The sequence below is a fragment of the Oenanthe melanoleuca genome, chromosome 1A (genome assembly GCF_029582105.1).
Source record: "Oenanthe melanoleuca isolate GR-GAL-2019-014 chromosome 1A, OMel1.0, whole genome shotgun sequence".
Lineage (NCBI taxonomy): Eukaryota > Metazoa > Chordata > Aves > Passeriformes > Muscicapidae > Oenanthe > Oenanthe melanoleuca.
Window position 1 is genome coordinate 59,418,036 of NC_079334.1, and position 20,618 is coordinate 59,438,653.

The window sequence follows — 20,618 nt, forward strand, 5'->3', positions numbered from 1 at the left end:
ACCCCGAAAAGCCATGTATTTCATAATGTGACAGCTTTACCTGATTTTTTGTGGTTTAATTTATGTATAATTCATTTCTGTTATGGATATACTAAAGACATTATGTCCTGAAATTCTGTAGGATTTTGTGCTGGCCTGTTAGCACTATGGAAAATGTCTATCAGTGTGTGGGGGTCTCTTTCTTTATAAATTGTGATAAAAGTGATCAAATTTTCTATGAAGTCTTTGTTGTTCTTGTGGTATATTTATACTATGAAGTCTGTATCATGATTAGTTCTTTTGCAGGTAGAACAGACAGTAGATTATGTAGTTTCTTCTGTTATAACTACTCAGAACTAAATCTAACATGGTAATATTTTAAAAACATGCCAACTGCACAAAAAAGAAATCACCTTTGCTGAACGTTTATTCCTGGTTCTATGATATTCTAGGAGAAGACCTATCTACAGTGTTTTGAACACTGAAATCATCAACTTAGATACTTGCACAACTCGTTGGAAATCTGTTCTCTTGGAAATGTTGACATAAAATGAATGAAGAGTCAAATTCCCCTCTTCCCCACTGCTCAGCCTTCTCCTAGCAAAATACATGCAGTCCACCTCCAAGGACCTCTGGATTACACAGCATGCATACACAAAGCTGATTTTCTTCCCACATCCCTGTAATTACACTGCCTTCATTAAAATTAACAGAATTCTCACTGTTTATTTCAAGGCAACAGCGAGCACTAGGATGTGCATAGCACTCACTGGCATGCACAGCACACGTCTCCTCTCCCTGCTAACAGCACCTCCCTCTCACAAAATACACCTTGGAATCTCCCAAGGCACTGACAATAATTATTTGCATCCATATTAACAAGCACTATAGGTGTTAACATGCTACTGAGCTACAGCTTAATCCATTCAGTATTGCTCAGCTACAGCGTTGGGAAACTTTAAAGCCAAACTTGTTTAGTGGTTCCAAGAAAAATTTCATTTTGAATTAAGCATATAAAATCTCTTAGTCAGAAAGGGCCCTCACAGAGGTGTTGCATGAGCTCTGCCCTGTCATTAGTGACATTGCTGAACAGGGACATTATCCTGGCTAATTAATATGTAAAGTATCCACTGTCCATTAATTAATCACAGTAACGTGAGAGAGGAATCAGCGTTGTGTATGCATCAGTGTAATCCAGAGGTTCTTGAAGGTGGACTGCAAGCACTTTGCCAGAAGACTCAGCAATGGAGCAGAGGGGGGCCTTTGACATTCAATTCACATGGAGGGTTTGTATTTGCTCTGTTTAATTATGTTTTCCTCTGTTTAAGTTTCAAATGGTGTAATACCTCTGTTGTTTTAGATTCAGACAGCCAACCTCATCCTGGGCTGCACCTGGAGCAGGGTGGGCAGCAGGTCAGGAGGGGATTCTGCCCACCTTGAGCACTGCATCCAGGTCTGGGGGCCCCAGCACAGCAGCACCAATGGACCTGTTGGAGTGAGCTCAGAGGAGGGACACCAAGCTGACTGGATGGATGGAGCACTGCTCCTATGAGGAAAGGCTGAGAGAACTGGGTTTGTTCAGCCTGGAAAAGAAAAGGCTCTTGACCTTCTCTTGGGGTGACCCACTGTGGCCTTTCAGCACCTGAAGGGAGCCTACAAGGAAGATGGAGAAAGACTTTTCCCAAGAGCATGTAGTGACAGAGAGTAGGTTTTGATTAGATATTAGGAAGAAATTCTTTACTGTGAGGGTGGTGAAGCACTGGAACAACATGCCCCATCCCTGGCAGTGTTCAAGGTCAGGCTGGATGGAGTTTTGAGCAACCTGATCTAGTGGAAGGTGTTCCTGCCCATGGCAGAAGGGTTGGAATGAGCTGTATGGAAGAAGATACCTTGCACCATACTTTGGGAACATTTCATTTTATTAGCACAAAAGGAAATTAAATAGCTTAAGTAAAAATATTGTAGTTCAGGCGTTGAGATAAAATTATTCATATAGTAATATGATTTATTCAGAAAGTATTTTACCTTACTCTATTTCCTTTTCCAAAGCCAGAAATTAAAATTCTTGCCCACTTGCCTCTATTTCTTTTGTAACAACTGTATTCAATTTCTTATACATGTTTTTGTGTACTGTGTCTGATTAAAGACAAGAGCAAAGAAGATGACTAAATCAGATAATTTAAATTAAAATCCAAAAACCAGCAAAATAGAAGGCTGAAGGCTGATCATTATCCCCATAAAACACTGTGTATCCCACACCAAACACAAAAAGTTTATCTATTAAGCCCATGCAGCAGCAGCTAAAGATAATCTTACAGAAAAATGAGCCCAAGAGCTGGTGATGCAGACTCAAAAGGAGGTCATATCAAACAACAGCTATTTGTTGTTAAACCAGGCAAAACAACAAAATCTCTTGCAATAATCGCCTTTCAGAATGAGGCCATGAAACACACAGCTCCTGAGCAATCTCCCAACTTGTCAGAGGAAGGTAAAGGCTGTACAGTTCTAAGTGCAGGATGAAATACACTGTTCACACAACCATACTGCTGTGAGGCAACACCAATCAAGGAGTTAGTGCTTGCACATTCCCTCTGCTTTGGAATGAAGGGATCATTGGTGTACTGTCCAAATACAGACTAGATTTATCTATTTAACTATAGTTTCTTTCACTGTCTAGCAGATTATCTTAGAAGAAAATACTTTTGGGTATCAGCTACAGATCTGTGGTAGCTCCAGATAGTGATTCAAGCCTACACTCCTCTGCAGCACCAGTAAGGCATTATTTGTTATAAAGCACTGCACTGACAACCTTTGTTCTGAATATTGGGAGTTTCCTGGCCACAACAGAGTTAGCACAATCATTCCTCAGCCTTCTTGGGCACTGTAAAAAGAGTTTCTGCTATTCCATGATTCTGAGAGCTGCTATGTGTGTGAAGTAACTAGAATACAATGATTTATCCCCTGGGCCATTATTGCATAAGTAGAACCAAACAACTGACATTGCTGAACCCTGTTGAAAAGATCACTTACTGTTTCAAAGAAGACTGCATAAGGAAATAATATTGGTGAATCTGTACCATGTAGTACTTCCACTTCTGAAAAATTAAAAATCAATACAAATTGGTTTCAAATTTCAAATGAATGCATGCTAGATACTCAGGAATTGCCTTGGTTTTTGTAACAGTGTCCATATACAACAAGGTAAAATTTATCCACGGGGTTGCAATAGGAAAAGGTAGTAGAAAAGTCCTAATTACAAAATAAAGTGGGCTTGGGTTAAATAGAACTGAGAAGAATATTCAACCTTTATTCTTCAGACTAAGCTATATGTGCAAAAGAGAAGATACCATAGAGTTCTATTTCCAGATACAGGGTGATAAACAGAAAAGAAACTTGGGTATATTTCATGTTTTTTGTCTATGAATGTAGTGACAGCGTTAAAGCGGAAAAAAGGACAGAGAGAACACTCCAGCAAATACTCCTGGTCAAAAGTATAGAAATGTGTGCTCTATGCACATGATTAAATAAAACAAAATCCATGCAAAGTTGAGGTGTCCTACTTGTAGGCTCTCCATCTTTGTAACATCTGCCACTCTCATTATCACATTATTTCCACCTACTATAATCTCTGTTTACTACTTTCTTATCCCTTAATCTGTACTTTCACTTGCAAATATCCTAACCACGTGTTGTTTATCTCAGAAATCATTCTTTATCCTTGATTTCCAAATCAGAAAAGTATCCCTAAGCTTATTAATTTTCATCTCCGCTAACTCTGTTCTTCCCCGAGCAGCAGTTGACATTGCTCCCTCCACCACAGGAGAGGCCAGGAATCCTAAAACAAGACTAGGTTTCCATATATGAGATGAACTGCTTTGTAAAACCTTTTATCCCATGCAGTACCAGTGTGGAAGTCTGCCCAAGAGAGCACAAAATGGATTAAGCACCTGAACAACTCAGGAGGGCAGAGAAGCAACAGACACTTCTCAGGTGCCCTGGCCTTCTCCATAGCAGTGGGACAATGAAGATGGCCAAATAAAATGTCTCAGAGGTCTTAGAAAGTCTTGAGAACGGATGTTTTCCGGGGCTTCTTTAAGAAAGGATTCTATATCATCCTTTGCTAGGGCTGAGAGCATGCCTACCAACAAGAAGATGTGAAAAATACTTAAGTTAGAGTTTGAGTGTTATGCACTTCACTTTTACAGCATTACTTGTGGTTTACTCATTGTCAGCATCCAAAGACCCCTGCAAAGAAGAAAATCCAACACATCCAGTAAAAATAGAGCTAATGATTTTTATGATACACTTTTCCATTGAGTATTACAGGCAACAAGCCTTTTAATTTGCTAAGTATGGTAATAGCTGAGTCTGACTTAAAGCCTTTGCGCTGTAATGCTAAAACACCTTCTGTGCTGTAAAATGCTGCTCTTTTTGAGCTCATTCTGGGGGCAGAAGTTCTTGAGATTCTCTGGAAACAAGAAATCCTAAGGACTCACTGGAATGATGAATCTTAATTTAACAGACTTGCCTTGTAGGTTTTGCGCCTTATGTTTTGACTGAAGTTTTTCCTGAGATTCACAAAGTTTTATCGGCTGTGCACAGTTTTGTGCACCAGTTTCGGTGAAATCTCTGCTCAACCCTGTCAGTGCTCACCAGCCGGGCTGGTGGGTCACAGTCACACAGCAGCTCAGCTGCTCTGGGGCTGGATTATCCCCAGCTCCCTTCAACCCCATTTGCTCTGTGATCCCATTATCGGGCAACGGGATCTTTCTTTTGCAATCCAGACAGCGCAACATGTGCGTGGTGAGGAAAGACTTGTAAACATTGCATAGTTTTCTTAGGGTTTTTATATTAAAAGAGCAAAACAAGTCATAAAACAGCCTGTGACAGGTCACGGACGTGCAGACAGCCCCGTGCCCGGGCTCTGAGATGGGGCAGGGAATGCCGGAGCGGGTCGGGCTGGAGGGAGCACAGCAGGACATGTGCTCCAGCCTCCCTCGGGCAGGGTCATCCCGGAGCACGCCAGCCGGACTGCCCGCACATGGCTCTGGGGTATCTGCAGCGGGGAGAGCTCCACAGCCTCTCTGGGCAACCTGCCCCAGGGCTCAGCGAATCTTTCTCATGTGCGCACCAATTTCCCTGTTACCTCTCCATCCTACTGCATGGTACCACCGGGAACAGCCCCTGGCACCCCCTCCCCGTTTAAATACTTATATACATGGATGAAGTAAGGTCCGTAGGAAAAGGGAGCGGGACGAGCAGCTTTGAGCCGCGAGGCGGGGATGGCTCGTTTGGCTTTGGGTGCGTGGGGTAACGCACTGATGATTGACGAGTTCAGATACTGCCGCTGCCGAGGGCCGACCGCCAGCGCCCAGCGCCGGGGGCTGGACCCCGAGGTGCTTCCCTGGATCCCGGCAGCAGAAACAGCGGGACAAGGGGACAGCGCGGGACAGGGGACGAGGAGCTCGGCTCTACACCCCCCCACCCCGGGTACCCCATTGGTACAGCCCGGCCCGGCGCTGTCCCCCCGCCCCGCCGAGCAATGGAACGTCCCGCGCGGGAGCAGTTTAAATTCGAGCCCCGCCCCGGCGGCTGCCCGGAGCTCGCGGGCGGTAAGGGCAGAGCCGCCTCGCGGGCACTGCCCCTCCAGCCCTGTTCGCGTTCCGCTCCAGCCGTGCCCCCATTTCCAGCCCCAGCCCCGTTCGCATCCCGCCGTGCCCCGTTTCCAGCCCCGCTCTCCCCATCCCGCCCCCCGCCCCAAAACGCTCCGTCTCCGCTGTGCGCACGCGCGGCCGCGCCCGCAGCTCTCCCCGCCGTGCACGCGCTCCCCGCCGTGCACGCGCTGCCCGCGCCCGCGCCCCTCCTCTCTCCCCTCCCGGCGTGGGCGGTGCGCGCGGTCGCGCGCCTCCGGCGGGGCGGGGGCGGTGCCGCGCGCGCAGCAGCCTGAGGGCCGGCGGCGGGAGCGGCGGCCCCGGTGCGAGGCCTCGGTCCGCCCGTCCGCAGCCCCGCGGTGCCCGCTCCGCGCTCCCCCGGCCGAGCCTCCCGCGCCCATCCCGCTCTCTGCCTCCCCTCTTGGCCGTGAGGCGAGCCCGGCGCGCCGTATCCGCGACTCCGCTGCGCCCCAGGTGAGGGAGCGGGAGAAGGAGAGAGCGAGCGGGGAGCGCTCGCTCCCCTCCCTCCTCAGCGCCTCCCCGCCGCTCCCGGCGCCGAACCCCGCCGCTCCCTGCTTCAGTTCTCCCGGCGGAGCCCAGCAGCCCCTTCCCAAGATGGGCTGCACGCTGAGCGCCGAGGACAAGGCGGCGGTGGAGAGGAGCAAGATGATCGACAGGAACCTGCGGGAGGACGGCGAGAAGGCGGCCAGGGAGGTGAAGCTGCTCCTCTTGGGTAAGGGATGCCGTGAGGGGAGGCTCCTCTTGAGGCAGCCGCCCCCCGAATCTCGCTCGCCTACCGAGGGGAATAGTTTTATAGGATCCCGCCGGGCTGGGCGGGGGGCGGTGCTGCCTTCGGACCCCGGGGTGCGTGCCCGGGGCCCCTCAGGAGTTTTGGGGTCGCGGGAGGCACAGCAGCTTCTTGGAGCAGGTGGGCGCCTCGGCTGCGTGAGGGAGTCGAGGCAGCGCCCCGGCGAGCGGCACGGCGTGGGCTGTCCGGGCCCTGACTTCCACAGGAGAGGGATAACGCCTCAAACTTTTGACCTGGCTCCTGTGATCCCCTGTTGAAAGGAAGGAAATGTTACGTTGGGGGGATATTTAAGCTTCATGTTTCTTGTAGACCTGAACAAATCCTAAACTGTTGCTACGAGAGTAAAGTGTCGAAAGAACAAAAGGCAAAGCACCATTTAACTTTCTGGTGGTTTTTTTGTGGTTTTTTTTTGTTGGTTTTTTTTTTTGTTTTTCATTATGTGGAGCTTAAGTTTCTGAGATCTTACAACGAGAAATGCACCTTGATGAAGCTACTACATGTGTAACATGTGTGACTTGTACTGTGCCATCATATGTTCTTCAGTTTTGCTCATAAGTACTTGAAGCTTGCCTTTTTGTTTATTTTAAGATATCCTTGTGTGTAAAGATAAGGTTATTTTCAAAATTACGAGAAAAAAGGAAGTGAAGATTTTAATTAGAATACATTTGTTTAGGATTGAAACTACTGTAGATTGGGGACAGCTGAATGCTGCAAGATTTTATTTGAAATAATGTTATAGGAAGTTTCAGAGTATGTTCTGTATAGCTAACCACACTGAATACTTCTAATAGCGAATTGAAATAGCTGCTGAGTTGCAGCTTCTCTCTCAGAGGTGAAGTTCCGGGCAAACTTTTTAAATGATGCACAATTTCTCACTCCCCTCGACATTGATTTTGCTCTCCTGCAGCGCTCAAACAATTCACTACAGACATAGTAGAGACCTCTTCAGTAACTTTCCGTTGCTAAATTCTAAGATGGCTTCAGAAAGGGACAAAAGACTGAGCAACTTGTAGATGAAGAAATGGAGCAAACCTAAAATGCGAAAAACAAAGATCCTAAAATTTTTTTTTAGATTTAAAATTTAACTTGTGAGATAAGCCAGAAACAAAAGCTTTATTTGTTTTCCAGGCAATGGAAGTGGAAGCCTATTAGTGAAAACATAAATCTGTTGGGTTTTGGGCTAGTACTGTGCCTAGTCGTGAACACCTTTGGAATCCTTAAATTGTTGTATGGAAAGGTTTTCCTGAATGTGATAATAACAATACTGCAGATGTTACTGCCTTTTTTAAAAGTGGCAAGGTAACACTTTGTGTCATCTGACAAGGCGTTTGAAATTAATTTTCAGTGTTTTGCTGTTCTGTATGTAACTTGTAGCGCCTGTAGTTTGGTACTTGTTTTCTATTTTTCATCATAATTCCTAGATACAGATGACATCTGTTTAAAGATGCTTTAAACTTGAGAGTGGATTTTGTCACTATTTTAATGCTCTTACGTATTAAGTCCTGTATTATGAGCTTCAGTTTCGTAAGTTCTCTGTTTCTAATGCTGGAAAGCCTTTTCTGCTGGGCTCTCATGAGATTTAAGACCACAACAAAACAAATGGTCAAATACATGTGGGTTCTCACGGTGTTGTGAGCGGCAGCTCACTTGGGTTAGCATTTCCCCCTCCCCTACTAAAAAGAGGCGTGAAGGCAGCCTGGCTTCTCCTGGGACCAGTGTTGGGATGATTGTTTAAACAGTGATTACCTAAATGTTTACTCAACTCTGGATGAGGTTTTGTGCATACACCCATGGATGCATATATGTATTTCACATGTTTTGGATTGAAAGTTTTTTCCCTTCCTCTTGCTTGCAAGGCTGTCAGATGTCTTGAATGTGATGTGAATGCTTTATCTGATGACAAAACTATTTAAAGTTATTTCCACTAGAGTCACTTTCTTCTCACCACTCACTTTTCCAATTGCTTGTTCAGCCCACATGTCATAGTTTATCATCTACTCGGTTGTACTCCTGTATCTATTTATGGGTTTGTTCTGCTAAAAAGACACTGAAATAAAAAGAAAAGTACAAATTGTGGTCTGCTGCCAGGAAAATGCAATGTGCGAGTGGCATCTGAAGCACCTTGTTTATGTAGAAAAAGGTCATGTAGCTGTACACCTATTATTATTATTGACCCAATAAATTGGATTTATTCCAACATAGATAAAAATTTTATTTTCACATGGTGATTAGAGAAGCCTAGTGAAGTTTGAGCTAGACTGCTTAACTGAGGGATGATGTGTTCATAAAATCAGTCTATTTCTAGACTGGAAATTTAATTTATTCCACTATATGCTTTTCTATTTTTTTTCCTAAAGCAGGAAATTGCAGGGATTTAATTGAGAGAGTTTTGATATTGCTGTACCTGAACCAGCACTGTGAACAATATCACTGAACCCTGTTAGATTGATATTTTGTTGTCCTGTCTCTGTGAATAAGCAGATAAATTAAATCTGTGCAAAATACCATTGAACTGAATTATCTAAGTTCTTTTGTCATATCTGTAAATTGGTTCATCACTTCATAAAATTTTGAATGCCAGTATTAGGCATAGATTCTAAACATTATCCATGTGTAGCTATTTTAACCTTGTAATTCTGTGCATTTCAATGTGCTCTCCCAGCAACAGGAGAGTCTTTCCTGGAGAATTTCTGAGAACCATCGTTATTAGAAGTAAGCTGAATTTTGATCTTGTAGTTGGTAAGCCAGATAGAAAATGCTTGTTTTTACATGGGATTTGATGATTTTGTGTTTTAAAACCATTACATAAACAAGCTTATTTACTTTAATACTATTTTCAGTCAACGTGTAACAAAGAAATGCTTAAGTTTCATGAGTTCTCAACAATAATATAAGTGCAATATAGTAAATTGGCCAACACTATAAGTTCAGCATACAAAAGGATATACTTTTTGTTAAGCAGTTTGTGAGAAGTTGATAGTTCCTAAACTTCTGTGTCTTAGTTGAAGTAAGATGCTCTTTTCTTATACTTTCTATTGTTTTTTTCTTTAAGGGATACACTAAGTATATGAGTTTAAGATTTTTTTGAAAAGCCGTTGTTATTTTGGTTGGCTTCCAGGCAGAGAGAGTAATAGATCTAAGTTGGCTTTCTCTTCCATGGTTCCTCATCTTAACTTTTAATATTCAACAAATAAAAATTCTAGTGATGCTTGCAGAATGAATGTAATTCTACTCAGGTTGGGAGGTGGTGGTTCTGAGTGACCGATCTGTGGGCTGCATTAATAGACATGTGATCCCTGTCAGGTGTGCATCTGCAAGCACATTTCTGTTGAATTAGCTAGAGCACATAATACTGAATTTATGCCAACTGCAGGAGAACAGGCAGTACCTCATTTAGTAGAATGCCTTCTGGTATAAGGTTAAACTCATTGGGTTTTATGAATACGTTCAAATTGGCACCATGAGTTTATAGGATTAGCAGTTTGTCTTTTGAATTATCACACTCTTCACCTAATATTGCAAATTTGGTGTTAAGGTTCTTCATATCTTGGATGGAAAAGGCAATAGATATGTCTTAGACATTCTTTAGGAGTGGGTCCTGGGATCCAGGAAGTCACAGGCCATGTGTTTGACAGCTGCTATTGTGTCTCTCCTTGCTGCATAATCACTGTTGTAGATGTAAGTTCAATGGATACCTTCATCCTCATGACTAGCAGAACCACTTTTCTGTTCCTGAATAGACTCTTGTGATTCATACTGGAATGTGTGCATGTCATATTCTTAAAGATAAGTGACATTTAACTTCAAGCAGTGCTGCATTTAATCTTTTCCATTTCAGCTTCCTGTTCCTTAAGATGGTAACTAGAACAATTCTAGTGAATTGCTTTTCTAATTCTTCATGTCTTGGGCATTTTTTGGTCTGGTTTATTTTTTTTTGGGTTTTTTTTGGGGTTTTTTTGGGTTTTTTTTGGGGTTTTTTTGGGTTTTTTTTTGTTTTTTTGTTTTTTTGTTTTTTTGTTTTTTGTTTTTTGTTTTTTGTTTTTTGTTTTTTGTTTTTTGTTTTTTGTTTTTTGTTTTTTGTTTTTTGTTTTTTGTTTTTTGTTTTTTGTTTTCCCCAGACCTGCATCTTTCTGTCTGCTCAGCCAAACTGACTCCTGCTGCATACTCATTTTTTCAGCAGCATGATCCTTACAGTGCTTGGCAATACCTCAGGCCCCATTGCACATTGGACTGAAAAAATACATTTATGCTATTTGTACCATTACTTCTCTTGTCTTTCCTCCAAAATTTTATTTTTCTCCACTCTTGCAGACAAGAAAGACTTTAGAAGTCTGAACTTATGGGTACTCTCAAAAAAGCCTTAGTCTCACAAACAAGTATTGCACATTTCAGAGATGTTGACCTTATCTTCATAAATTATGTCAGCCTAGTCTAAAACATTTCTAACAAACTGTTTCCTGTCATGCCTTCAGAGACAACTATCTACAGATGCTCATGAAGTTTACCTCTTATATAAAAGCTGATTTGTGATTCCTAAATTAAGTGCTTAATGTTTGGGTTTGGTTTTTTGCTTGTTGGTCTTGTGTGTGTTAGTGTGAGCACCCCTGCCTCCCCATTCCTGTCTGTCTCCTTAGATTTAGCAGGAGTTCTGAACTAGGAGCTCTGTTGCATTTTAATATGGTACAGTTGGACTCTGCCAGTCAGGATGTTACCTATGTGGAGTGACTGGGTTCTCTTAGTGTAATAATCCCCCTTGCTTTTGTGAAAGGAGACTCAGGGATGTGCAGAAAGCACACACATTTAGTTATGGTTGTGTTTGTACAATTGCAGTGTGAGTTCTTTTACGCTGTCTCCATCTCTTTGAATGTTAGTGTAAAAGTTTAAACATCATAATATTGGTCTTAACTTGTACTGAAGTTTATACACACATTAATCTTTAGTGATTTCAGGTCTTCTGTTGCATTATTGTATTTCTTCTTTTTAGAAGTTACTATATAAATTTACTATTCATGATTGTCATGATTTTAGTTCTTTAATATTCCTAAGAAAAAAATTGTCAGTATATGTTGCTTTAGAAATGGTTAAATAGCATTATGTGCTAGCTTATGATACCAGCAGCAGCAACTTTGCTTTTATAAAATCTTGATTAAAAAATATAGCTATGGATACATAAAAATGTGTTGTATCAGGTATTAGGGATTATTTTAATATTTTAAGAATTAGAAAGCATTTTAAGCTTGAGACGTGGTTTTTCTCCAGCTTTTCAGTCAAAACCAATGTTAAGCTGCTGCTGTTTTTCTTTGTTTTTCCCTTTCTGAATTGGAGGCTCTAGTAAGGTACTTTTTGGTAAGCTGTCCACTCCTAGCAGCAGTGGTACCTCAAGACCACTCATAAACTTTGGAATACACTATGCTGTAATTAGTGTCTTCCTACTTTTTTTTTGGCAGCACAGTTTATTGTATCATCATTGCCATATATGACAGTTTATTCTGCCCTATGGATTATATTACCAAACTGGTTGTGTATTTCAGCTAACCTCCTTTTGTGAAGTTATTTTTAACTCTCATCAGAACCAGACTTTACAGTACAGCTCCCTGCATAGTTGTGTTGGCACAACTTGAACTTGGGGCTTTGTGCTATAGTTAGTCTGCAGTGATTTCTATACACATATTGCCAAAGTGGGTTGTTCTTTTGCTGCCACATTTTACCCTTGAGTTGTTTTGGTCCTCTGAGAAGGAATAATTGAGTAGCCAGCACATCCTAAAGTAAAATAATAAATAATTTGAAACCATGCCATGACTCTGGCTCAGAGGGCATAAAATTCTGAAGTCAGTTTTGCTGTCTAACTGATGGATGTCTGCAGTGTTTCCTGTAACATGCTATCTGGCAAATATGGTACAGCAAAACTGGATGTAGAGAAGAGGTATTTATGATGTTCTGTTAAGTGTGAGGGGGGAGTTTTTTAAAGATCTTAATCGACTTGATAATTAACTCTTAAAAATTAGAGGTTTTTTTTCCCAAGACATGTGTAGGAGAACCTGTACTAAAAAAACTTCTTATTCTTTTAGTCCAGCTTTTACCTAGGTTTGCTTTTCTGTTTATTCCCCTTGTTTGCTCACTGCCCTCAGGCTTTGTCTAAGTTACACAATTATCCTGCAAATGCAACTTGGTTGGCTTTACCTGAGATGTTTTGTATCCACAAAGTATTGAAACTGGTAATACATAGAAGTATATAAAGTATTCGGAAAAATCAAAACTTTGGATTTTTCTCACTCAAAACTTTTCGCTCTCACAAGTCCAATTTAAGTGTCTTAACTTGGTGACATTTCTGAGTGGAAGGATGACTAAGATCTTGAAATTAGACTAGGACAGAAATAAACTGCTTTTGCTGAGACACTTGTGTACCAGGACTGTATGCTTCTGCAATAAGACATTTGAACTCTTAATGCTAAACATTTTGTTCTCCTTGGCCTGCTCCTACTTGACCATTAAGTAGGAGTAGGCAAGACAAAATAAGATTTCTTAGCAAGGATGGGAAGTAAAGGAGTGATTTTGTAGACTAATTACCCATATTTGTGATTGCTCATAGTCTCTTTACAGTACAGGTGTAAATAGTATTAGAGTTGGGGACTTGGAAGATGCTTCCCATCATCACAACTTTGCCCTTAGAGTTTGCAAAGCTGTGGAGCCAACTTCAAGGTCTCTGGAATTATCCATAGCTTAAAGCTTATAGGCCTAAGTATCACCTCCAGTCACAGATACCCATATGGACCAATACTTGATTTGAAAGTGTTACCTGTTGAGGTTAGATTTTGACTTAGTTTCCTTTTGGTTCAGTTATTGACTACCCCTTCATTTGAAATATATTTCTATGTTATTTTTTAAATGTTACTTTTGGTATAATTCTTTCAGGATCTCAACAGGTGGGGCTAATGGACATAAAGCAATTAAGAACCAATTCTTTAAATAAGAGACTTGTTAAATGTGTGATAAGCAAGTAATTTGTTTTTTTTTGGCTTTGGAAATGGAAAGGTCAGTAAAGTTTTAAATAAGACCACCTCTGGTGTGTTTTGGTAAATACTTGATAATCAAGTTGCTATGTTTAGTTATAGATGTATATTTACATCTATTTGGTGTTTATATTTACCAGTACATGTAAATTCAATATTGTATATACCTATAAAATTGATACTGAAATTAGAAAATTCATTTTGTGAAGCAACTTATTTAAAGGAATCAATGCCATTCAAATATACTGTGCTTCAATTTCTGAAATAGACCAGACCTCCTTACTTCTACTTAGAAACATAGTGAGTAATATACTTAGCAAAGGTACCTGATTTAATCTTTTGTGAAATATAACAATATCTATACAACCCGAATGGATGGGAAGTCTTTACAATCATTGCTCTAAGCAGATTGTTTTTATAGAAGTAATCAATGTACTGTTATTAAAATTTGTGTTGAAACTGTAAAGCGGGTTTATAATTAAGTCTAGAATTTAATATGGCCTGTTTCTTGAATTGAAAGTACTGTTGCAATCAAATGGCTACCTGTAATCCCATTTTCCTTTTGCAAAGTTTCTAAAATATTTTTTTTGCATATGACTTTTGATTTTTTACATATACAGAGCTGTTGTAGTTCTTTGAATCATACTACAAGTTTTTATTGATCACAGTTGTGAGGATAGTCTGAATTTTGGCAGGTTTTTAATAGCCTCAAGTAAAACTCAAGGGGTTCTTGCCTGATTTCTAAATCTGTATTGGAATGCTGGAAATAAGCAATGGATGTTGCTTTACAAGCTGCAGAGCTATTCTAGATGCTCTGTCTTGCTAAAAAGGAATACACTCTTGCAGCATCTGGCTTTGCCCTCTCCCTGTCACTTTTAATGCTTAATTCAGTTCTTTTGCTGGTTGAGTAGTCAAACTGGCTGTCCTGATTGGACTTAGTTTGCTGCTAGAGTGGTCAATTCAATTGGTATTTCATAATGGTCTGATGAGGACCTGACTAAAAGCATGATGAGGAGCAGAGGTATGTGCTGAATGCAGATGGAGTGCTGGAAATGCAGAGTAGCAGGTGGAGAGGAAAGTGGATGCAGAATAGGATGCTTTCAATTTCTGTATTTCTGTGGCACAGTTCACTGCAGGATTGGATTAGGAATAATGTGAAATTGAGTTCACCTGTAAGGTTCACTTGGTAGACATTAAACTCTATTCCAAACTCATTTTTTTAAGACATCTTTGCTTCAGTAGGAGATAGAGACAGCCTATGTTAATGAATGTGCTGTGACTGCAAGTTAGAGATAGGACTTTCTTTTTGTTCCAAATCCAGGGAGCATCAGATCTGTGCTTCTTGGGGCTCTTCTATTTTGTAGGTTGTAGGCTTGACTAAGAATTCTTTTCTACCTAGCACTTCTTGGTGAAGAATGCAAGATGGTAGTGGGCAAGTACACCTGCCAGCCCAGTGTCCAACAGTAGAGAAGAGAATGGAGGCAACAGTAAAGTTGTAGTAATATTAAAATAGAATACAGTGTGAATGCAGTATTGGAATGCAATTTTAAATCTTGCTAGAGATATGGATCTTGCAATAAACAAATTAGGAGTAAACCAGACAATTAGTTTGAGTGTTTAAAGATTTTATTTAAAGAAATGTTATTTCAAATCTTGTTGATTTCATGTCTGCCAGTAATGTTTTATACAGTGGTGGACTGAAAATAAATTGCTAAGTCTCATTGAAGTGCTGTCTGTATTCTTGATGCATTAGTATTTCTTGAAACATTTTGAAAGTGGATTTCTCAGCTGTATGCAGATCCTCAATCTGGCAAAACTGTTATATACTTTCTAAAGCATATAAATGCTTAGGCATAATGCTCTTAAATCATTGACATGGATGCCTTCTAATATGCTTTGGGGCTGCAGTGTTAGTTAGCAAAAGCTGTCATCTAATTCCTAGATGAGGGTCTATTTACATTTTCTTTATCTACTTTTCTGGAGCATAGAAGTGTTTGGGGTTAGGGTAGATCAGCCTTTGATTATATACTTGTTGGAAGCCTAGCAGGCTGCTATTTATGTAGGTGTCTGTCTTACTCCTTGCTTCTGGGGTTATTGGGTGCAGTGTGTCTTGGAGGGGGTTGAAATTTTTGTATACTTCAAAGCTATCTCACAAAACCCCAAAAAAAGACATTTTTTTTAAGTGCTGTTGCCCCCTACTTGAGGGTAGTTTTGTGCAAAATGTATGTGCACGTAACAAAAAATAAGGTTGACTATGCTTATGAATTTTATTTCTTGCTTCAAATTCAAATAGGAGTTATGAAAATGTTTGTATTTGAAAGAAATTGTTCACTGAGATCTAGGATCTTTTTATATTTTAATCTGTCACTTTAAGTTCTTCCAGATTCTGGTGGAGTTGAAGACTTTGAAGTGAGCTTAGGCCATCTATCAATATGCTTATTCTCCTTATTTTTGTAGATCTTAGTCCTTGAGCTACAAGGTAAAAAATATTTTTAAGTTAGGTGTGGGTGATTGCTGAAAATTTACATGAACTGAAGTTTATTGCTTTGTTTCTACAATAATGGGACAGCTTTTAGTGTAATTGCATTTTCCCTGGTATAAACTTTGACAGTACCCGTTTTTCACATTTGCAATGCTTTGGTGTTATGTAACAAGTAGAGCTTTGAATAAAATCAGTTGAGGTTTACGTGCGAGATCTTTTTCTTGTTTTGATAGAAATGCACACACAGTTTTCTGATTGTCCCAGCTCTGCACAGTTACATAGTTATATAAGGTAGCTGGGACAGTAGATTTCCTCAAAATTGTATGTAGAACAATAGTAATGTTGTACTAAATTGTAAGGGGGGGACCTGCAATGAAGTTACATTGTTATTCCAAGTTATTTTTTTTGTATCTCTCTGCCGGACCGACCTCCATGCCTTTGTTGCAGGGGAGGGGATTTTATAAAGCATTTTTGATTGTGATTAATGATAGCCTGCTTAGAAAGTTTGCTCTGATATCTCTGAACCTGCCATCTTTGCACACCATATTTATAGCAGGGTGCACTGCAAAAGGCCATGAAGGCCAACCACACTATGGAGAGCAATGTCAAGGCACAATGGATTTTTGGGAGGTTTATTAGATAAATATTTGAAAGTCTGGATGAGGCATGCTGTACTGTGTTGGCAGAAATTGATGGTAACTCTCTTGATAGACACTGTAAGAATAAAGGATTTGGTTTTTGCTGTTGGAGCAGTCAGCATTTATCTCCTAGATTGGGTTCATATACAATAACCACTGAAACTCATGTTCAAGGAGGTCTTTAATAATATTTTCATTATTTTAAATTATGTAGTAATTGTTTCTGAGCATACTACTTTGTATGGAAGAAGAAAGCCACTTGAATTTTTTTAAGTAGCAAATTTAAATCTTACTTCAGTTTTGTAGAGGAGATAGTTACTTGCTGTGTTGAAGTTCCATTTGAAATGCTAGCAAGTTTTTGGGCTTTGAATTTTGAAGAGATTCCCAAGTATTTTAGGTGCCAATAGTGTGGTTGCTGGCTTCTGATAAATTTAAGTAGCCAACTGCTAATCTTCTCAAGCTGATGTCAGTATTGACATCTTAGATAAACCTGATGCCACAAATATCTGGCTGCTGGTGGTATGCCATGTAGTTGTTGGGCAGCAAGCATGATTACCAAGTCATCTCCAAAGGTGCATTAGCCCCTGTATTTAATTCCTGGCATAAGTGAAAGGTTTGTTTCCAAACCTTTGGTTCTCAGCTTGTTGTGGTCCTGCTGGGTTTGGCACTTCACTCAAAGGAAGCTACGCCTGTCTTAATTGAAGGAAGAACTACAATGGCACTGCCCCTGTCTAAGGCAGTGATACAGGTGTTTTAGATATCTCTTGTGCATTCTGAACAGATACATCTTTTAAATGTAGCTTCAATTCCAAGGTACCACATTTTCTTTTTTCTTGTTTCACAGTTTCTGAAATACGACACTTGGCATTGTACTGGTGCTCCTTTAGAATGAGATGACTCCCCAGTACAGTTATGCTATAAGTGATGCACATAATGAAAAGGGTCCCTACTATGTAGCAGTAGCAGGAGCTAGTAATTTAAAACAGCTGAGGAGTATAGAAATGTTTTTGAAGAGCTAGGTAGAATTTGTATGCAAAAAAAATTTGTATGCAAAAGCATGTGTTTAATTTTGTGTGGTGCATGAAATTGCACATAATTTCTGCTAAGAGGTCTTCTTATCATATGATTGAATTCTTAGCAAAAAGAACACTTTTCATAACAAGTTCATAACACTTTTGTCATAAAAAGATATGAAGCACTAATTCAAGATTACAAGTAGCTCAAAACTCAATTCATACTTTTAAAGATAAAGATGTGAATAGCAGTTACCTTAAGGTTTTCAAAATGGAGTCTGTGCCTTCCTTGTCTCACCATAAGATTTATCTTTAGAATTCATTGGGTTCCAGAGGTTATAATGAATATAAACCCTTATTTTCTCTTTGTTGCTAAACTATTAACACTGTCTTTATCACTTGCTTGAGTTTGCTCTAATAACAGCCTAGGTATTTAAGAAACTCAGAGCAGTCTATTAGACATCTAGACCTGAATAAACATATGGGATGCTACCATGAGTTTATACTTGATTGCTTCTTAAGGTGACATTTTATCATAAGTTTTCTTAAATTATATTTTATGTATAATAGTTTGACTATTCTGTTTTATACAGTTGATCTCAAACATCTACTAAGACCAATACTGAAGACCTAGGAAAGAAATAATTAATTGTAATTAATTTTTGATTTGTTAGGGTGCTTACAAAAGTGACAGTGATGTATGGGTGTAAGTGATAATACTTCTGTAGGGCTAAGCATGCAGCTACTGAAACCTTGAGAATTATCTCAGATCTTTTATCTGAGTCACTGTCATAATTTTAGAATCTGTCACTATTCTGGTTTAAATCAGTAATGTAATCTAGGATTCACACTAATACTACATGGCTAATTTACTGAAATATTTTCTCCCAGATACTAATCATACAGATTCTTAATTCGTTGAAAGATTCCTGGCATGTTCAAATTCCAGTAGCTGTGGAAATTCCAAGACTAATGCCACCTTAGAACTAATGAGTACTGTCTACCTTTGGTCGACTGCATAAAAGCAGTTGGGAAGGGGAAAAGAGGCATAAACTGCCAGGGCCAGAAGCTGCCCCTGAATAAGAATACCAGATGGTGGTAATAACTGTTTCTTTTGCTTCAAAAAGGAGGAGTGGACAAAATAAGAAAATTCTGGCAGATAAATGAGAGCGTGGGGTTTCAGAGAATGTTTCATTTGGTGTTCACTCTCCAGAATGTGTTGTGGCAAAGTTTTCACTGTGGGTTTCTTGTACTAGCATTGATGCATTTTGAGTATAGTAGCACTGATTAGCAGCTTGCATACAAATTTTAATCTCATGTCTGATAATGTGTCATGAGGTGATGAATTTAAGAGATTATACTTTCAAGCTACAAAGCTATGTGTTTTTGTAAGAGATTACTGACCCTGTAAACAGAAATCACTGGGTGTTTAGCTTGTGCTGTGACCAGTGGCAGCTGAGAAACAGTCACCATTTAGCATTCTGCTGTGAAATTCAAGTGTCAGACAGAATTGGATAGGAAAGTTGTGGGGAGAACTTTACAGTACCTGAATCCAAAAATTTGCAAGTCCATGTGTTTTACTTTAAATTTCACATGTCTTTATGCTTAAGTTAATCTGATCTAAGTGTCCTATTCTACAGGCTGAAAAGCTGGCAAGCATCTCTTGAAAGCTTTAAATTAATTACTCTTGTCCATACTTGAACTATCTTCTGGCAACATACTGGCTGTTCTACTTTTTTGTGGGTTCTATTCCTTAGTCTGACTTACTTGGTGTTATTTCAAAACTGGCCCAGTTTTTTTCTCTTTAGCTTTTATCTAAAGCTTAAGTTATTTTAACTTAGTCTGCATTTTTTTCCATGTTAGTATTACAAGGAGTATATTTATATTTATATTTATATTTATATTTATATTTATATTTATATTTATATTTATATTTATATTTATATTTATATTTATATTTATATTTATATTTATATTTATATTTATATTTATATTTATATTTATATTTATATTTATATTTATATTTATATTTATATTTATATTTATATTTATATTTATATTTATTTCTTTTAGAAATAGTTGTACTTGACAGTTGATTCAGTCCTAAGAGGGATACTCTGGACTTAAAGTTTGCCTTGCTTTTTGCTTTGGTATTTGATTGGTTTCTTCACTAACCAATTAGTAAATATGTCACAAGTAAGAAATGTTACTATTAAGATCTCAGCCCTTCCAAGCAGTAAGATCTCAGCCCTTCCAAGCAGTGTTTTTGCTACTTGGATGCATAAAACATTTGTTCCAGAAATTTGTAGTTCTGGAATGCTTGCTATGTAGGCAGTGTGTGGGATAATAAATCATGAGACGTTCTAAGTAGTTTAAAGTAACATTTTTGCTTACCTGTTAATCAAATTATTAAATGCTTCAATTCATTTTAAACAGATTTGCTCCATTTGGAAAGAATATTAAATCTAAGATGGAGTTTGCTACAATTTCATAGTAATGAGTCATAGGGTTCTTTTCTTAAGGAAAAGAACCTTGAGTCCAACTCAGGACTCAAGATTAATTTTTTAATTTTTTTTTCCTGTAATTGACCAAGTCACAGCTTGGAGAATCAAATATTGCTTTAACTGTTTCTTAAATTTATTTGAGCTCTGCTTGTCATACTTAGTACCTTCAAGGGGAAGATTCATTGAGGCCTATCTCAACAGCTTTTTGATTGTTAAATGGTTTTTTGATTGTTTAGGGGGTTTTTTTGAACATCAAGGTGCTTTGATTTTTTTTCCTATTTCCAAAGTAGAGAGCTGGCTTTGAAAAAAAAATCATAATATGATCTTAGTCCTTATTTGGCTGAGCGTCAGCTTCACTACATGCTGCAGGTGGTGAGGTATGTTAGTCACAGGATGGGTTTATGTGCTGGCTCTGAATTCATGGAGTGATGTCAGAATTCATGCTGGATCCAGGTAAATGACTGCTTTGCATAGCACAATACTAGCTGGGAAATGATGACATGTGACAGTAGAACCTGAGTATTAAACTTTAA

The 20,618-nt window shown here is 39.4% G+C and overlaps 1 protein-coding gene across 1 annotated transcript in view; it reads left to right on the top strand.

The window, feature by feature from the left end:
* The first annotated feature begins 5,901 nt into the window (after positions 1–5,901).
* LOC130262112 (guanine nucleotide-binding protein G(i) subunit alpha-1) overlaps positions 5,902–20,618 on the top strand; it is a 32,027-nt gene continuing 17,310 nt past the window's right edge. Inside the window, exon 1 of the mRNA XM_056508916.1 lies at positions 5,902–6,363. Coding sequence (XP_056364891.1) covers positions 6,246–6,363 — 118 coding nt within the window. The 5' untranslated portion in view covers positions 5,902–6,245. The remainder of the gene's footprint in view (positions 6,364–20,618) is intronic.